This window comes from Grammomys surdaster, unplaced genomic scaffold (genome assembly GCF_004785775.1).
Source record: "Grammomys surdaster isolate TR1022 unplaced genomic scaffold, NIH_TR_1.0 125024, whole genome shotgun sequence".
Lineage (NCBI taxonomy): Eukaryota > Metazoa > Chordata > Mammalia > Rodentia > Muridae > Grammomys > Grammomys surdaster.
The window spans coordinates 506,285-525,943 of record NW_021619940.1 but is presented as its reverse complement, the minus strand read 5'-3'; the positions used below and the strand labels follow the sequence as shown (position 1 = coordinate 525,943).

General features: G+C 41.2%; 1 protein-coding gene across 1 annotated transcript; it reads left to right on the top strand.

Moving 5' to 3' along the window:
• The first annotated feature begins 4,270 nt into the window (after window positions 1-4,270).
• On the top strand, window positions 4,271-9,509 carry Cxcl13 (C-X-C motif chemokine ligand 13). The gene is made up of 4 exons (XM_028784987.1): window positions 4,271-4,398; window positions 6,005-6,137; window positions 8,334-8,414; window positions 8,669-9,509. The coding sequence occupies exons 1-4, from the start codon at window positions 4,338-4,340 to the stop codon at window positions 8,721-8,723; spliced, it is 330 nt and encodes a 109-aa protein (XP_028640820.1). The 5' UTR covers window positions 4,271-4,337; the 3' UTR covers window positions 8,724-9,509.
• Window positions 9,510-19,659: the final 10,150 nt, after the last annotated feature.

Here is a 19,659-nt window from a genome sequence, read left to right as displayed (position 1 = left end):
GTAAGTGCTGGTGTTGGGGTGTAAGCCCAGACCACTGAGCCATAGGTTGCAAAGCTTTGCTGTCTTGCCAAAGGGTTATGCATAAGCAAATTGATAGCAGATGTTACACAGATAAAACCTTTGTTCATGAAAAAAAGATCATTTTCTGTTTTCTAGCTACGTTGATTGAAATGAGGGGGAAACGTTTTCAAATTTGTCACAATGACCTTTGCCTCCAGTTACTTTATTATAGATTAGTTTAAAAGTAAAAGGAAATTTCACTTCTTCATATCAATCATTTAAAACTCTAGTATGGGCCCTCTGCTCAGTGCCTCTTGGCTATCTAGATGGGCAGATGCTGCCTCAGTGATGCTTACTCCTCATTTCAATGTGCTTTTCACCTCTCAGTAACCTCACTGAGCATCCTGGATGCTGCCGCAGCTTTGCATTTAGGTCTTATGGCATGTGGACCACCGTTTGTCATCTGGGCATCACACTGGAGAGACAATTTATACGAATGAATGCTGAAGATGACTTGACTATGCATAAAATCCCACTGAAAGGCTGGCAACAGCACTCTCTACATCTTACGGTCTGCCATGCCCTGTCTCTCAGGCTTTAAAATGTGTTCAACCCCCTGAGAATCTTGTTAAAAGATAGAGCCTGGGAATTTGTTTGTTTTGTTTTGGTGATGGCGGCGGTGCTAGGCACTCAGGGGTCTCATGCATGGCAGACAACCTCTGCCACTAAAGCTACATCTTCAGTTTGGTTTTACCATCAATTGTTTTGAGATTGAGTCCATTCCGTTGCCCAGGCAGGGCTGGAATTCAATTTGACCCCCTAGACTGACCTTGAAATTTTAATCCTCTTGCCATGGGCTCTTGAGTCTCTGGAATTACTGGCCTGTCAGTCAGTTCCTATGTGAAAGTGACAGTGGCCATTTGTAGACTACACATTAAGGTCCCAGGTATGAAGACTCCTAGTTTTAATGCGTCTGGAGAAAGAATATGATATATTACAAAATCAAGAAGAAATTTTCCCCTTAATTTTTAGATCCCCCCACACATGTTTTTGATGTGTTTTTAAAGAAAGACTCCCACAAAGCTATTTTTAAAATAAAGACCTTGAGACTGCTGAAACGGCTCAGCAAGTACAGGCTGCTGCCACCAAGCTTGGCCACCTGAGTTCAGTTCTAGGAACCCAAATTGTAGGAGAGACCCAATCTCTGTAAATTGTCTTCTGACCTACACACATCTGCCAGGGTACATACATACCTACACATATTCATGAGCATGTGTGCATGCGCGCACACACACACACACACACACACACACACACACACTACAGATCAAAAATTAAAAAATAAAAGCTTTTGATTTGGTCCTATCAGCTCAAATTTCTTGCTCCTGGGCTTCTAAGATTTTAGAATACATACATCTACTCTAAATGGTATTAGAGAATCTGATTCTGAAACAATCTGGCTACCAGAACTGCCCAATCCCCAGTCCCATCTTGAGGCAGAAAGGATAGCATAAATAAAGACAGAATTCTGAGTGTGAAGGGAGTAAAAAATCAGACTCAAGAGTTCTCTAGAATCACATCTCAGGCCTGGTGGCTCTTTTAGTCAAGTGATTAGATTTCTGAGGCAGCTTAAAGAGACAGGAGGCAGAGATGGGACTGGATACTGACTGGACCATTTATTTCAAACAGCAAAGGACAGAGGCAAAGGAGTGTGTGAGAGAAGAGAGGAAGATATTTGGTGTTTATAGGGGCTTTCAGGGGATGGAAAGTGAGCTGCAGCTTCAGGGGTCTATGTGCAAGCCTCCAATTTCTGCCCCCTAATATTGTCTGCTTCAATGAAACAGGCTATCTTGGGAGACAGTCCAGCCCACCCACTGATATGGTTTGAGAAGGACCACCTATAACTTCGTAAGAATTCTACCTTTTACAACTGAAGTATTCTACCAAAAGCCAGCTTGGAAAGTTCCTAGCTTTACTCAGAGCCCTCTTCCAGGTACCTTTGTCCCCACCATTTTCTTGGGATTCTCACATCACTCATTTTTCTGTGCCATGGGAACATATCTGTCTATTAAGGGACACCTACAGTAGGTCCCTTTTCTGGAGCTTCCTGGCATGTGGTTGCAGGCTTCAACACACCAGTGCTGCCATTCAATCCTCTTTCTCCCCTCCTTTAACATCTCAGGAGTTATTCTGAATAAATGTCTTAGCCCAGAACCCATCTTCACATCAGTCTCCCAGGAAAATCAATGACCCACTTTGATTTCAAATGTTTGGGGCGTCTCAGTACAGAAGTACACTTCTGTACTTTCATTCGGTGATAGCAAATGGAAGTAGGGCGCAATGAATGAACTATTAAAGAATTTGTTGCCACACATTCATAGGAAAGAACGTGGACTGGGAACATAGTCCAATAATAGAGCACTTGCCAAGTATGTTCAAAATCCTGGATCATTCAATTCCCACCACTGGAAAGAAGGAGGATGGGGTGGGGGAGGGAGAGGAAGAGGAGGAAGAAGAGGAGGAGAAGCAACTTTTCTAATGGCTAGAACTGCCAGACCGGACAAGATGGTCTAGACTACCTCATGATTAACCTTCCTATTGTTACAATCATTATGGAGGAGCTGCTTGTTGCACAGAGGATGTGTTTCTCTCTCTCTCTCTCTCTCTCTCTCTCTCTCTCTCTCTCTCAAACACACACACATACACACACACACACATATACACACATAGACACACTCACACACATATACACACATACATACATGCACACATATATACATACACACACTCACACACACACACACACATACACTCATACACATAGACACACATAGACACACTCACACACATATACACACATACATACACGCACACATATATACATACACACACACTCACACACACACACACACACACACATACACTCACACACATATACACACATAGACACACTCACACACATATACACACATACATACACGCACACTCACACACACACACACACCCCTACCACCGTACATACTGAAACACTGAAGACACTGAGCATTCACAACAGCAATTGATTCATAGCACCAAACTGTTCAAGAAGTCATTCCAAAAAACTGAACTTGATTTCTGTGACACAAGGTATGTGATACATACACCCTTATACATGTCAGCTCAATGACATGCAAGACCAGACTGGCCAATACCCACATACCTTCCTTTAAACCAAAGAACCCATAGCAAACTGGATAAGGTTGTAGGCTAATGCTTTCCTTTGTGGCTCCAACACCAAAAGTGCTTAAGGTAAGCACTCTACAGAACAGAGCCCACAGCTGATGTTCTAGTGAGTCTCCACTGACATGGTTCTCAGCTTATCAACCTTCAAAAGCAACCACAAAGATGCTCACCTCAAAGCTATTCCTTCCTGATTGTGACACGGGTACACCAAGGACTGAACACACGCCTTTCACGATTTCCATCATGTTATAATCGTTATCTTGGACAGTAAAATGAGAAGGTGGGAAAGTTGGGTAGAAAAGCCCACAGCGCAGTCAGCTTGAGGATCTGTATGTGAGGGAGTGTCTGTCAAATGTGTAATATTTACTGAGCACCTACCAAGCGTGAGCCTCCCTTGTAAGTCCTGGGGACATAATGGAATGATGCATCCTGGTCCTGGTGTCATAAAGCTGATATTTGAACATATGGAAGAACTTAGCAGACCTTCCGCTATGAGACGTGATCAAAGCCACGATCACTGTGGGCTCTGTTCTGTAGAGTGCTTTAACTTAAGCACTTTTGGTGTTGAAGCCACCAAGGACAGAATTAACCTACAGCCTTATTTAGTTTGCTATGGGTTCTTTGGTTTAAAGGAAGGTATGTGAGTAATGGCCAGTGACCAGAGCACTCCTAAAAAGAGTACCTTAGTGGCCTGGCAGGGTTCTGAGATGGACTGTTTACCTAGCCTTTTCTAGAAACTGGGTTTGATCTCTAGCACTAAAACAGACAGTACTTGAGGGTCTCCAAAATGTTATCATTCTCCTCTCTTTTTTTTTTCCACCCTCAAATCTCCATAGCATCCCTGACATTTTTAATCTGCATTTTTCAAGAAATGATTGGTTCTACTAACAGTGCTCTAAGGAAGATTCATAAATTTGCAAAATGAATTTCTCTTTCTGTAAAGGCAAGCTCAGCAATATTTTGGGAGAGTTGAAAAACTGACATTGCAGCTGACCTACGGAAGACAGAGACAGTGGGAGGGCCCTCACTGGTATAAATAAACAGGAGCCTAGAGCTGAGAACCCACGCTTAGACTCGGAGCTGAAGCTGAAGGTTGAACTCCACCTCCAGGCAGAATGAGGCTCAGCACAGCAGTCCTGCTTCTCCTGCTGGCCAGCTGCCTCTCTCCAGGCCACGGTGAGAACTTTCACTTATGATTTCCTTGGCCTTTAAACAGAAACCCTCCCCAGTAGTTCTTTAATTAAAACTGGGAAGGCAGTCTTAACTAAAGGGGGTGAAAATGTTCAGTTGTTTCTAGATGTTTGAGCTGTAAGATTCCTGGCAGTTTAACTCTTTTAAAATGGAAGCTTTCAAAGTGTTAAGATCTTTTTTACTTATAGAAGAGATGCTGGAGGGTGAGTGTTCATGTGATGTATGTTTAGTGTGTGCCTTGCTCAATTATCAGCTCAGTCCCCTATGGGAAGACTTCTTTGTATAGCTCTTCTTCACTCTGCTTCTCCACGCCACTCCTTCTCACCAAACCTTGGTCTTTGGAGCTCAGCATTCTGAGTACAGTTGCACATGGTAAGGCCTGGCATTCTAAATACAGCAGAGGCGAGAAGCTGACTTCCAGCCTGTCTGGGAGTCTGTCTCTGGGTGAATAGATAAGTACCTAAGTGACAATATGTCTGTACAGCTCGAGGGGTGGATGTGTGGTCAGAAAGAAACACTCAGGTTTACAGGATAAATTAATACTCTTAAGATGCAAAATCCCCCCCACCCCCATGTTTACTCAACCCTGTGTCTTCTTCAATACTCTCCTTACTCTCCTCTTTCATGAATCTTTCCCTAATGGTGTTGGCAAAGTTACCCCTTAGGAAATACTCTGTCTTCAGCATCAGTATAGAGTCTGTGTATAACGCCAGTTCAGTGGCGTTCTAATTATTGTTTGCTCTTCAGCCCTTGAAACTGTAAATGCTGTGGGAACTTAACAATTTCACTTATAAAAAATGATTTAATAAACATCGTTTGTTTGTTTGTTTGCCATTTGTTTGTTTGTTTTGGGAGATAAGGACACAGTGAGTAACTTTGAACTTAAAAAAAAGTAATAATAATCATCCTTCCTCAGTCTCTCAAACGCTTGGATTAGCCAGCATCAATTTCTTCTAAAACAAACTAAACTTAGATTTCATGAATATGCATGAGATGAATTATCAATAAAGTGTCTATAACCAGTACATATTGTGGTTGAATATAGTCTTGAATATTTATTATTGATTTTTCCTTTGGTAATAATTTATGACTAACTTAGGGAGGCAAGATATTAAACATAAGTGAAGAAGCATCCTCCATGTGCTTTCTTAGAGAAGTGGGGGAGGTGGACAGATGTGCTAAGAGAAAGGTCTCTGGGAGAGATGCCGGGCTGTCTTCGAAAACCTCTGGCAGGATCTGGTCCTCTGCTTTTTGCACTTGTCGTGGAGATCAATTGATCTCACACCACGTTAGTGGTAACAAAGTTGTGTGCCTTTAAAGCATTATCAAGTCACCTGAGTGCCGACATGGAGCTGTGATAGTCAGTCAATGAAAGTATCAATTAGGAAAAGTTAAGTTCATTTCAATTAAGGTTTTGGTGGAAAACGTTTGAGAGGACTCAAGGCAAACCAGAAATACACACGCTAACCACATATGCAGCTACAAGTGCTGGCTGAAGTGTTTGACTCTTCAAATGCAATAAAATAATAATTCAGTTCTACTTCTAGGTTATATGTCCAATGGGTTGAAGTGACTGATTCTGTGTTCACAGGTATTCTGGAGGCCCATTACACAAACTTAAAATGTAGGTGTTCCAGAGTGACCTCAATTGCTGTTAATCTAAACCTGATAGATCGGATTCAAGTTACGCCCCCTGGGAATGGCTGCCCCAAAACTGAAGTTGTGTAAGTTGCAAGGGAAAAAATTACATAATTTCTCTCTCCTAGTGAAAAATCATATGGAATATATTTGCAACCAGCAAATTGTATGGTAGCAAAAATCTCAGAGACCAGCATGATGTTACTAAATATCTGAAATGATTAATAAAAATTTTGAGGTATTTAAGGTTTTTGGGTTTTTTTGTTTTGTTTTGTTTTGTTTTGTTTTTTTGTTTTGTTTTGTTTTTTGTTTTGTTTTTGTTGTTTTGTATTTGTTTTCGTTTTTGGCAATCCAAAACTGTTTTACCTTTGCTTGCTCACTTTCTCGAGCTGCTGCACTGAGACTTGTCTGTTGTGGTTACAGAGGCTGAAGCTGGTTTAGGAAGTGAAGTCGTGAAGGCTTCAGGGGGCTAACCTGCCTGCCACACCTGAAGGCAGGGATGGAGTCAGGGCTCCATCTCATCTACACACGCTCACAGAAGCTCTTTCAGTGCTGGGACCTTGCTGTTTATTGGCAGCTCCTCCCAGTTACCCTTTGTCCTCCCTCTCCCTCCTTCTTTTCCACCCTCTTCATTCATCTCTTCAATGGCCAGTGCTATAGAGGAGGCCCAGAACCTCACAGATACTACACCCAGCTTCCTCCAGAAGCTCCAGTTCCTTAGAATTTCCTCAGGCTTTGTAAAATGTGTAAGCAACTACGTTCATTTGTCCCATTTTGAAACAAATGCTTTGAACCTGGGGCCAAAGTAGAATATTTGACGTGCAAAGTAGAAATACAGGTTATCAAAAATACATGACATTTTTTCACTATGATGGCCTTAGACTTTTACCAAAGACTTCACCAATGAGACTTCTAACTAGAGCACAATTATTTCCCTCAAACTCAACAGTGAAGTCTAGCTATGGGATCCACTGGAGGGACAAAGCATTCGAACTCTTTCCTTTTGGCTACATCTCCACCCCCTTGACTCAAGGCTCTCTCCTCTCAACCAAGGGAAGCTTCAGACTCTAATTGTCTCTGCTTTCCTAACATCAATTGTTTTGGAATAGTGAAGGTTTCCCTGTATATTTTCTTGTAAAATTCAGGATTTTGAACATTAGACAGACATAAGAAGTGGAAGCTGCAAATTAGTGTGAGGAACCCATATTAGTCAGGGGTGAAAATACAAAGTGACACAAACCAGTTTTGTCATTGGGATTCCGGAGCCAAACCGGCAGGTCCTGCCTTGAGAGGCCATGTTCTTGCTCCACGGTTTCTCTGGTACATCAAGACACTGGTTTGTGTTTGAGGTCACACAAGTAAATATGCACAGTCTTCTGGTTCCTGTTGCTTGGGAGACCTTACTTTTCTATTGCAGGGAGAAACTTTAATGCCATCTAAGAACTTGGTAACTATTTAGGTCACAGCTCCTGGAAAATGGTTGCTAAAAGTGTGGGTCCTGGAATCAGACTTTTACAGAAATTCAAATAAGCCTGTTGTATCATATATTTGCTGTGCAATCTTGGACACATTGTTTGAACTCTCTGAGCTTCAAGCTCATCGTCAGACAGTCAGAAGACTAATAGTTGTTCTAGCACAGAACTTTCGGACAGATGACTTGAGATGACCATATTGCCTATTACACTTCTCATATGGCCCTTGGTGACACTTGACAAATGTTGGCCATCATCTACACCTACATGTGTTGGCTCTGCTGCTGATCAATTTCTTACGTCAGGAAAAGCCTTGCCAACTGGTGGCTTGGAGGACGGTCACTGAGACTAATCAGCTTTGAAACTTCTTCCATGTTAAAATATATTCCTTTTTTTTCAGATAGAATGTTTTCAAGTCAATATTTTCCATAGTTTATTTTGTTCCCCTGAGCTCAAGGGACAAGCACATTAGAATGATACTGGAATATAACTTTAGAAGGGACACAACTTTGGAGCCACTTGGGTCTTTCTCCAACTCATATAAAGATTATCAATGAAACAGTCGCTTATGACATATTAGATTTTGTCAACTTTGGATTCCAATGATAGTCTTCTTGTTCCTCCGGCCTCACACCACAAATGGATTTATTCCAGATTCAAAACTCAAACTTCACTCTTCTATAAATAATTATTTTTATAACCAACTCTCTTCATTATTAAACACATACACACACACACACACACACACACACACACACACCTCACCAAGGTGTACAATGTCTTATTTTATTTTTGTTTATTTCTCCCCAGGATCTGGACCAAGACCAAGAAAGCTGTATGTATAAATCCTCATGCCAAATGGTTACAAAAAGTATTAAAATTTTTCCGAAGGTAAGTTAAGCATATCATGAGCTTTTCTTAGCCAGCCAAGTTGGAGAATACTTTATAATTAGGAAAAGTTTGTAGGACAAACACCTCTTCTGCTATTGTCACACATGGGCTAGAACAGGGCTGACTATCCCAGTAGTTCAGTAAACTGAAGCTAGTGTACACAGCAGTCAATGTCTGATGTCACCAGAGGAAAGCTATAGTTTACTGTGTGCGCGTTCCTCTAGGTGTAACTTGTTTTTGTTCTTAATTCACAGCAAAGGTGTGTCTTCAACTGCCCAAGCTCCAGTGAGTAAGAAAAGAACTGCCTGAAGCCACTGTCACCTCAAAAGACACCTGCACCCTTTTTTTTAAATCCCTACTCTGAATTTTAGTTATATTCTTAGTTGAAGAATTTTCAAGAAAACAACTTCCCTCTAAAAAAAAACAAAAACAAAAAACAAACAAGCAAAACATGACTGTAGGTAAAAAAAACAATCCTGCAGGAGCTGAGAGGGGACATTCAAGCTCCTCTGCACACTCAATCCACATTCTTGTTCCTTAAGGAAGAATATTTGAGAACAGGCATTTAGTGACCACCCACCACTTCGGATGCATTCGGTAATAGACCTGTTGTTTAGTGTTAAACTATCCTAGATTGTAGAGGAATGAAAACTAACATGTCAAATCTGAACTTGTAGCTTGTACTAACAAGAGGTTTATGAGATGGTCTTCAGGTATTTTGCACCCTTTTTAAAAGCAGGCTTCCATTCTCCAGAAGGTTCCTGGGAAGTTGATGCAATACTAGCCTAAGGTGATACAGAGCAGGTCTCCTTTAGAGAAAAGCTTCATGGGGGAAATAGTCCTTTTACTTTGAAAGGTTGCTTGTATAAGATTTATTGTCTTGGATTAAAACCAAAACCATTGAGAGATCCTCAGCTTAAAGTTCCAGGCTCTTCAGCAGTATACAAATATATCCCTTTGCACTGTGACCCTGATGATCTATTTTTATTATTCACATCTTTCACACAGACAAAATGCCAGTCTCTTGTATCAAATTCTTTAATGTTTCCTATTCATCTAGTGTCATTCAATAAACTTAATCAAATATTTTGCTTATGACTGGTTCGTTTTTTAACAGAAAACTTTCTCACATCGAGATGTTCTTCAGCTGTTCCCAAGGAGATGTAAGGTTTCAATCATGTTCATTTTTTCTTCATATCAGAGCCCTTCACAGATGACCCCAAATTATGTCATCCATGAGAGCAGTTATACAGTGGGAACGGTTTGGCCCTGAGGCCTCTTTCCCCAGGCATGCTAAATGAGATTTCCTCCAGAGTTCAAACTCTTACTCAAAGCCATTCGAGCTGTCTGTTTACATGGATTCCCCAACTCTCCAATGTTTCATTTGACAAAGTGTTGCATTGATTTGATAAGCAGAGGACTCCAGCACCATTCTTTCCCAGCACTGCACTGAGGTCATAACCCTGCCTCTGCCTCTTGGCTTCCTCAGCTGCTCTGAGGTCTGTTCATTTATGTTTTGTGTATGTGTAGGGTGGGTTGTTTGGTTTTGTATGGCTTTGTGCATGTGCTCATGTGTAAGAGGGCACACATGTGCATAAAACAAGTTCAACCCCCAAGACCCTTCTTCAGAAGTCACCCATCTGATTTGTTTCAGACAGGATCTCTCATTGAATAGGGAGTTCACCAATTAAGTCAGACTGTCCATGATGAACCTGTCTCCAATCCCTCCAGAGAAGGAGTATGTGAGTTCTGGCCATCTGAACCTGAGTCTCCATGATTGCAGGACAAACACTTTACTCATTGGGTTATTTCCCTTCCCCGATTCTTTTTTTATTTTAGGGTTTGTTTGTTTGTTTGTTTGTTTGTTTGTTTGTTCTGCTTTTTTTTTTTTACAGGATCTCAGTCTGTAGCCTATACTAGCCTGGAACTCACTCTATTCAGGCTGGCCTTTGAATTTCATAGTCTTCCTGCCTCAGACCCATACGGTGAGCCACAATGCTTGGCTATCTTCTTTTACTTTTTAAATGTTTTTATTAAATATTTTGAGAAGGAATAAAAGATACCTATAAATACTATATTCTCAGTCATCTACTATTTAACATGTTATTACAAATATGCAACGGGGATATACAATGTCATCACAATCCTACAATTAGTGCTTCCTATGCCTCAACATTTGGAGATTGGGAATCAGGCTTCAGTTCTGTTATGGCAGGTAGCTCAATACACACTCAGGATACTCAAATAATCAGTGTCACCATTTCTCATGAGGCAGCTACTATTAACCATCCTGTTATAGATGGCAGAAATGGGGTACAGTAGAGGGCACTGGGACCATCTTTTTTACACTACTCTCTACAGGAGTTAGATACCTTCAGTAGAAACCAGGGCAAATAGACAGTTCTTGCCTTCATTTATGTAATTAGTAAAAGACAAACCAGAATTTGAACCCTGAACCCTGACTTCTAAGTGAGCGCTCTTTATCATTACATTAGACTCAAAATACATACAAAGCATTTTCTGACTCCAGCCCCTTGACCTGCCTTCCTCCTCAGAGCCAGTCAAAGCCAAAGGTTATGGTACAGTAGGAGGGTCTTAAGAGGATATAGGAAAGGAAAGAAGCCCCTGATTCTCACCTGCATAGACCAGGTTTGTCTTTCCTGCTGACTGAGCCAAGGATTTTGACATAGGTGACTAGAGGTCACCCTACATAGAAACTGTATATAGAAACTATACTGCCTTCTTAAAAATTCTACAAGTTTATTGGTACGACTCGTGAGCCACATTCAGGATAAAACACATGCCTTAACCTTTTTCTTTGCATGACCTATATAGGTCAAAATGACTTGCATGTGTCATTTTGATGAATGTCGTGTCTCAGTCACATTTCTTCCTCATTTGTAAGCCTTCCCTGTACTGTCATAAATCACCTATAATTTCATAAATTTGTTTCTTTTAATAAAGACAGAAATATAACACTTCTCCTTCTTCTCTTTCTCCTTCTCCTCCTCCTCCTTCCCCTCCTTCTCTTCCTCCTCCTCCTTCTTTTTAAACAATCACACACACACAGCTGCTACTGAAGCACTTAGGTGGGTCCTTTCCCCCACTCAATCTCCTTCTGCATGTGTGTCCTTTCTCCTAAGCAGTGATTTTGCTTTGCTTTGACTCATGCAGAAATTCTTTTCTGTGTCAAGTCAAGAATGCCAGCTCAACCCTAGAGAAGGCGTCTGAGGCTCTAAGAGTTCCTCAGGCTGCATAGATGGAACAACTGACACTCTAGGGGAGCCTCAGCCTGCATAGATGGGGAGCTGAGGATTTAGGGGTGCTTCTTAGGCTACATGGACACAACGTTGAACTCTAGAGGCAGATGACACTCTGAGAGGGACTCAGGCCTGTACAGTCAGCAACACTGAGCTGTGCTCCCTGCTGCTGGTGACATACCTGCAGATTATGGTAATATACTGTATATTTTTTAAGCTAAAAGCATTTTGAGTGTTTTCATAACGAAATAACAAATGCTTCAGGCAATAGACGAACGTACCTCGATTTGAACCTCACACAGTGTATACAGGATCAAAACACAACATGCAGTTCCCTAAAAATATGCATGGTTTTTAAACAACAATTTAAACAGCTAAAAATAAAAACTTCAGATGAGGGAACGGTTGGAGCACCTTCTCTGTGTTAACTGAAGGATGGGTAATCAATCATCCATTGCTCATTGATCAGTCCCATGGATGGGGGGGGGGGCAGCTCTGAGCCACTCCAGAATGGTGAGGCCTGAAAGTCGTGGGCAAAGGTGGAAGGAGGAGAAATGAGACAAGTGAGGGTTCTGTTTGTCAAGCACACCAGCACCCAGTCCTCAGACGTCACTGTCACTGTAAGAGTACTCAGCTGATTTAGAACCAGGACTAAGTCATAACTAGCTGCAAGCGAATTTGTTGTTGAATTAGTAAGAGTATACAAAGAAAGGTTTGGAAGGGAAGAATTATAAATTGTTAAGACAGGATTTAGGCACATATAACCACATGCATATGCCAACTAATTAAAGTCAGAGTAAATAGAGTTGAAGGGGAAATACAGTGATGTTTACCAAAACAAAATGATTTCTCTAGAAAACTGAACAAAGCTAAATGATGCTCAGACCCATGAACCTCCAAAGCTCCAGAAGAAGATGATTCTCCTACTGTGTGTGAAGGGCATAACCGGCCTCACCTTGAAACTGCTATGTGGACTCTCTTCTCTTGTCTATGTTCCCACGCCTTCTTTTAGCACTGAAAGGCCTATCTCAGAACTCCCAACTCTACACAAAGTCTCATGCATATTCCAGAATTTCTCTGAGCTGTAGGAGCCAGAATTCAAGAACCGTTGACATGAATAAACACTGGAGAAAAGCTGTTTCCCCCTCTAGGCTACTATGATGCTGATAACTCTTGAAAGAAATTGTTCATCCATCCTAACACATGTGAGCCATCTGGGGAGGGGGGGAGCTTGCTTTGTCCAACGTCAGGTTAATTAAATTGTAGTCTAAATACACTAAAACTTACAGTCACTAAGGGCTCACTCCATGAAGTTGTTCAGAACAGCTCAGCCCCTCTCCTGGTCCTGTAGTTTGGCTTTTCCAGAATGTCATACAAACAGGAGCATACTATCTTCAGTCTTTTGTCTGACTTATTTTTCCATTGTATACTGGTTTGTCGATACAACATGCTGTTGAATGTATGCCCGGTTTCTTTCTCATAATATAAATCCATCGAATGGATATACCACAACTGGTTTATTCATTTCACCAGTTGATAGCTGAGTTGTTTTCTGTTGGGCTGTGATAAATGAAATTGCTGAACAAATACATATATAAGTCTTTGTACAAACACATTCTTGCTTCTCGCTGGTAAAAGAGACATCTGTTCTCTGTTCATCCTTAGAGGTGGAATTTCTGCAACATGTGGTGTATGTATGTTTAACTTTATTCAAATCTATTATACTATTTTCCATGACTAGTGCACCAGTTTGTAGCCCCATTAAATATAAGTGTTTCAGTTGCTTTATAAATTTACCAACATCGGGTTTGATAATTTACTAGGAAGAGTCACAGAAAATGAGACACTCAGGAAGTCCTTACATGCCACTCTCATCCCTTTTGAGTAACTGTGTCAGGGTACCCAAGAGAGCAAGGTGACAGAGGAGAGACTTATCTTGGCTCATGGTTTCAGGGGATACAGTCCATGGTTGCTTAGCTCCATAAGCTTGGGTAAAATAACCCAACAATTGGAGGTTTTAAATTGTAGCATTTCAATAACGTTTATAGTCTTAATTTATAATCTCCCTGCTGGGCTACAGTTGTTGAGCAGACTTTTGTGTGCATATTTGAGATTTACCTATTTACAGAAGAAATAAGCCTTAAATCATTTTTCCATTGAGCTAAGCTGTCAAAAGGGGATTTGGTGTGAGTATGAGTCTGTTTGTAGCTGCCTCTTATCTTTCATTCATCTGTGTGTTTTTCCTCTTTCTGGTGCCCTTGATTGGTGCAGTTTAAAGTAAGTCTTAAAATTCTATATCAGGATCATAAAAGCTCGTACTACTCAAAAATTGTTTCGCTTAATTCAAGTCCATACAAGACCATCTATACAAAGTTTAGAATCATCTTGTTAATTTCTGGACCCAAAGAAAATTTGGTTAGGATTGCATCGAATTTGTGGGTCAGTTTGGGGAGAACTTGCATCTGACTATTGTGTCTTCCCATTTAGGAACATGGTATCCCTCTCTACGTGAGCTTTCTCTCAGTAATATTTTATGTGTGTCCACATTCACATCTCGTAGTGCTCCCCAAACCAAACTATGAGCCAAAGCATTTGGAAGATATTCCTCTGTGGAAGCCAGAATTATTGTGCACATTATTTGAAAGACAGTCTGTTGTGGCTTCAGCCTTGGATTTTATTGAGAATACTTCCCTCTTTGTTCCAGGAAAGGGATGAATCACTTAAACGAGATTAGATGGAATATCCTCAAACTTCCCTGACCAGATCCTAACTCAGAACTCCTCAGTCCCTGTCAGTTTTGTTACATTGGCACTGACACACTTCCCTTATTCCCACCAGGGCCAGTCTCTTCATCTGTGTTTTAAATCACACCCCTTCCACCATCTGAGACACCACAAGACATCAACAATCTTTTCTAAATGATTAAGCCCTTTCTCCAATTAGTTCTGTCTCTATGTCATTCAAATATATTCCAATCTCTTCCATCTCAAACTGCATCATTTTTTAAAAGGGCTTTTACCTGGTCACTTCCTGGCTAGTTTGAACAGTGCCTTCCTTACTCCGAAGCACCCTCTGAGTCTGGATTCTACCCCAGCACTTCCCCATCACAGCTGTCAGGAGGTCACCAATGGCCATTTGTAAAGTAAGTCAAGCTGCTACTGTTTCTATGACGATGCTGACTGAGTTTAATGGTTTGTAACAAAAAATATTTATCTCTTGTCCACTTATTTTCAGGTCAACTGAGGTTCAGCTGACTCGGCTGAGTTTGGAATTCAGTCAGGCGTTTGTTTGGTTCACAACTCTCCAATGTTCCTCTTGTTTGGAAGGAATCAAATGGTATTCAGCTTGTATTCTTGTCACTGTGACAGCAGATTCCCAAAGTATACAGAAACATGCTATGTATCTTGTGGTCTAACTTGTCACTTTCATTAATTTTTTTTCCAGGGTGACAAAAATTAACTGTGCCTAGGTATAAGTTATAATATGATCTTATGATATATGTATACATTATGGACTGATTAAATCAATTTACTTAATACATCTAGCTCCTATCATACTCAGCATTCTTTGTTGTGAGAACCATTAAAGTCGACTCTCAGCAAATCTGGTATATACAAAGTGTTATTTCCTTTATGCTTAGCTAGTTATGCTAGAATAAAATAAACCTTCGACCCAACTGGGATGCTTAGAAGGTCACATGGAAGACAGCATGGGTGCAGAGAAGGGGAGGAATTGGGAATGATAATGAATCTGCCACAGTTGCCAAGTGGAGACAGTATTTCATGTTTCTCTTAGAGAACCCAATAGTTTCCAGGAAACGATAAGTCAGCTAAAGTCTCTTCCTTGGTGCTCAGGACACCACACTTCCAGGCCCTTCCTTCTCAGATGCCCTTTCTTGTTCACTCTCCTCTCTCCAGCCTCTTGGTACCTAACACTTCTTGACCTTCCTTTTAACACTATAGACTTTTCCCCCAAAAGCAACCAAGACTACAAACTTCATTGGTGCTGTTCCATCTTCCATCCCCCAATCACTGAGCCCCATTCCATCCCAGGGACTGTTCTACTTCTGCTCAGGAATTCTTGAAGCTACCCAAAACTCAGTTCCAGTCATGCCATGCCCAGCTCTACCATGCCCCATACTGATGATGTCCACAACTTGTCTAATTGTGTAATGCAGAAAATTGGGGGTTGTCTCAGAGTTTTCTCACCACTAGCTCCATCTCCTGTCTGTCACAAGTTCTGAGAACCATTTCTACAAATATTCCTCTTTCCAGTCCATACTTTCCAGTTTTATCATGCCCTCATTCAAGATTAAATTTCATCTAGACTAGTTAGCTTAGAATCTGCCTTCCTGCATCCTCTGGTACCCCTCTGAAATACATCCTACCATCCCTTTCCTCTATCCTCTGATACCCATCTGTAATGAACCTCTGTGTTCCCCCAGGCTGGGATTTTCATGTTGTTGCTTCTGCTTCAGTTCCAAGCTCAAGTTTCCCTCAGAGAGGCCTTCCATGCCACTCATCTGGATCAGCTTCCTTATGATGTGTTGTCAGGCAATATTATCTTTTACCTCAATCGCCGTCACTACAATGACAATCTACCGACCACTGCTACTCTGTAAAGGCAACAGCCATACCTAGTTTTGCTCATCCCTGAACCTTAGTCTTAGGTACAGTCGGGCACATTATAGATATTCAACAAATACTTATTGAACAAATATGTGAATGCTGAATGACTAAACAGCCTCATCCATCATTACTTTAAATGCCCCAAAAAGAACATTTTTTGATTTTTGTCTTGTTTTTCTAATTGAATTACAAAACCTATTGGAGACAGAAAGCTTCAGACTTATTTGTCTCCCACCACCAATACAAAGGTATTCAGTAAGCGACCCTTGTACAGAATTAAAACATCTTGTATAGCATGTACTTGCTTAAAATATTTAGGTTACATTTTGCACTATATTACTTGGTACATGTGATTAGGAAACAGAGCAACTTAACCACATGTTTCTAATGACCCTTGTAAATCTGTACATCTGGCAGACAACCGTCATTCAAATCTAATGTAGTGCTATAATGCTGAGATCTCCCAGTTAAATTCCACTAAAATTATGTCATGGGATTAAGGCACTAGGATATATTACAGGAAAAAAGCATTCATCATAAAGATAAAATGACTAACATTTATTAAACCCTTAAATGATATCATGTAGGGCTCTAACAAGGAGCAAGCTGAGCTCAGTGGAGACTTTACAGAGAATGGGTAAAGGAACAGGCTGGGGCATGGGCAGAGTTAATGACATAGACAACGAAATGAACGAGGCTTTTCTACTCAGGCCTAAAGGAGCAAGAAAGATTTTTAACTAAGCTGTTTGATAGCTCGATTGCCTGATAGAAACACAATTATTGGTGGCAAACCCTTAGCCTGGCTAGCTGCATCTGTGAGCAGAACTACATATCAACAGAGCAGCAAGGAATACATTTTTAGTTCCTCTTTCCTCTTATCTTCTCTCCATTCACTCCAAATCATCATTGACCAAATACTCAATGATCCAAGTGACCCCTGGGAAAATTGATGTTCACGGAGATTAAGGATCGCCCCCAGAGTCACACAGAGAGTGACTATCAGATATGTTATCTGAATTTTAGCGGGCATCCTCCAAACACACGATCTCATTTGTGACTCAGAATGCCAAGTGAATGACTGCCCAAGTACAACTGTCACGATTTTCAAAGTAGTATCTTATGTTATCAGTGTGGTAGTGGGCATGCATACCTAAGTGAGAGTCAGAAGACAACTTTCATAAGTCCCTTCTCTCGTTCCACGGTGGGATCAAGGGATCAAACTCAGGTCATCAGGACTATGAGATAAGTGCCTCTACTCGCTGGGCCAGCCCACGTCCCAATTAATTATCATCTTTAATAATAGTGTCACTTACAGACTATCATTATCACATGTCCCATTAAGGAAGAGTAAGGATTCCAAATGATCTCTTGGACAGGGTGTTTTCTGATCATCTCATGATATTGTCCCCACAGAGATTCCAGCTCTTCCTGACACAAGATCTGGGATCCAGACCCTTCATTCTTCCCCAACTCCTGAACAACCCTGCTTCCCCTCAATCCAGATGTCAACTCCTTCCCCCTGTAGAAAGATTTTTAGATAAACTTTACAAGGTTGTGACTACAAAAAGGTTCTTTACCACCCTCTGGTGGCCAATCGAGGAAATATTTGGAGGTAGCATTTGGCTAAGCACATATTCCTATCTTGTCCTTCCATTTAATCAAATCCTTCAGAGTCTCTCTAGGACTACAGACAAGTAAGTCCTTCGAGTCCTTTCTGTGAACTGCCAAATTCAGAAGTTTAGGATTCTTGCTTCCAGACAAGGAATCTCACTAAACAGCGTTCGAGTTTGATAGCTAACCCTGAATTAGGCAGTACAGTTTTAGTTTCCCTAACAAGTTTCTATGCATGGACATAGATGTGTTGTTTGACCCTATGACTTCTCTTTTCCATGTCTTCCATCCTCCTCACTGCAAACCATCACATGTAAGCAGTTCCAAGGACCAATCTAATCCCTCCAGGTAGCCTTGTAGCCAGATGAAGAAGGGATAGATGGGAGAAGCTGAATCAAGGTTTGGCCAAGAGGTGGCTCCGCAGGAAAGGCAACTAGGGTCCAAGCCTGACAATCTGAGTTCAATCCCTGGGATCCACATGGTAGAAGGAGACAACCAATTCCTCAGTCATCCATATGATGTGTCATGACACAAGCATATCCACACACATCCACAAAATAAATAAGTGTAAAATAGTTTTAAAAGATTTGGTTCTGTTATCTCTACAACTAAATCCAGTATAGTTAAATCGTGCTGTTATCAGACCTAGGGGTCATATCCTGTGTGCCAAAGTTAGGTCCAGCCATCTATCCTTAAAAGGCTAATGAAAGGTTCCAAATATATAGTGGAAACAAGAAAGGAGAAACTTATCCAATGTGGCCAAATAGAACAAAGAGATTCAGTAATCCCCTCAAGTTCATCTGCAGGGTCCTGCAGTGAGACCAAAGGACTTGTGCATCTGAGCCATCTACTTCAAGATATGATCCACCTACGACTGAACCATCATTGTCTGGGTGTGCTTCCATCTCATCCTGTGAGGTGCTCTGAGAAGTTATTAGGACTATGTAAAGTCTCTCTGTGGAAGACATGAGCCCTCTCTGGCTGGCACTCTTTTGTTCCTGCAGCATGAGACTCCTGTGGAAAGTACCATTTCTTTGGAGACTGTTTCAACACTTTGATATTTAGATTAGGGGATACAAGTGTGTCTTTAACATGTCTTTATTTCTGCCAAACTGACTACAATATAAGTCTCATAACTAGTACATTTCAGATGAAAAGAACATTGACCTCAAAGGGAATTAAGACTAAAACCATCCTCAGATCAGCTGCTTGTAAGTGAAGTCATTGCTTCACGGACATGTGTATGTGTGTGGAATTAGAATTACTCTTCAGCACATGTTGTTCCCCTAGTCCTCTAGAAATGTCACAGGGAATGCTGGGCTCAGTCTACAGTCCTCTACTGGCATCCAGTGGTACATGATGCAACTGTTTCAGCATCCAGCTCACCAGCCTAGGGAGAATGGAGCCCAAAACCAGGCTCCCAGAAGAGATGAGAAGGGTGAAGAAAATATGCCCATGGGCCTTCAGCTGCCACTTAATTCTTCCTTCTAAGGAGACTGCCCAGTTCATCATCCACTGCCAGGTGTTAAGCTAAAAATGGATTTCCTTTTGTGCTTCCTCTAAAATTAGGTGGGGAATAATTGCCAAAAGTTCAAGTTAGCAGAAACCTATTATTCAGTCATAAAATTAGCATTTTTTAAACTCTCTGTATCAAATGGCAGGTGCTGTTCCTGGCTTCTAGTCTGAGTCCTCCCCCCCTTCTCTCTCTCTCTCTCTCTCTCTCTCTCTCTCTCTCTCTCTCTCTCT

Excerpts from the sequence above, each read along its gene's own strand:
- Cxcl13 (XM_028784987.1), top strand. The coding sequence starts at position 4,338 with ATGAGGCTCAGCACAGCAGTCCTGCTTCTCCTGCTGGCCAGCTGCCTC. Across the intron at positions 6,138-8,333 it reads TGCCCCAAAACTGAAGTTGT|GATCTGGACCAAGACCAAGA; the intron begins GTAAGTTGCAAG and ends ATTTCTCCCCAG. Across the intron at positions 8,415-8,668 it reads GTATTAAAATTTTTCCGAAG|CAAAGGTGTGTCTTCAACTG; the intron begins GTAAGTTAAGCA and ends CTTAATTCACAG.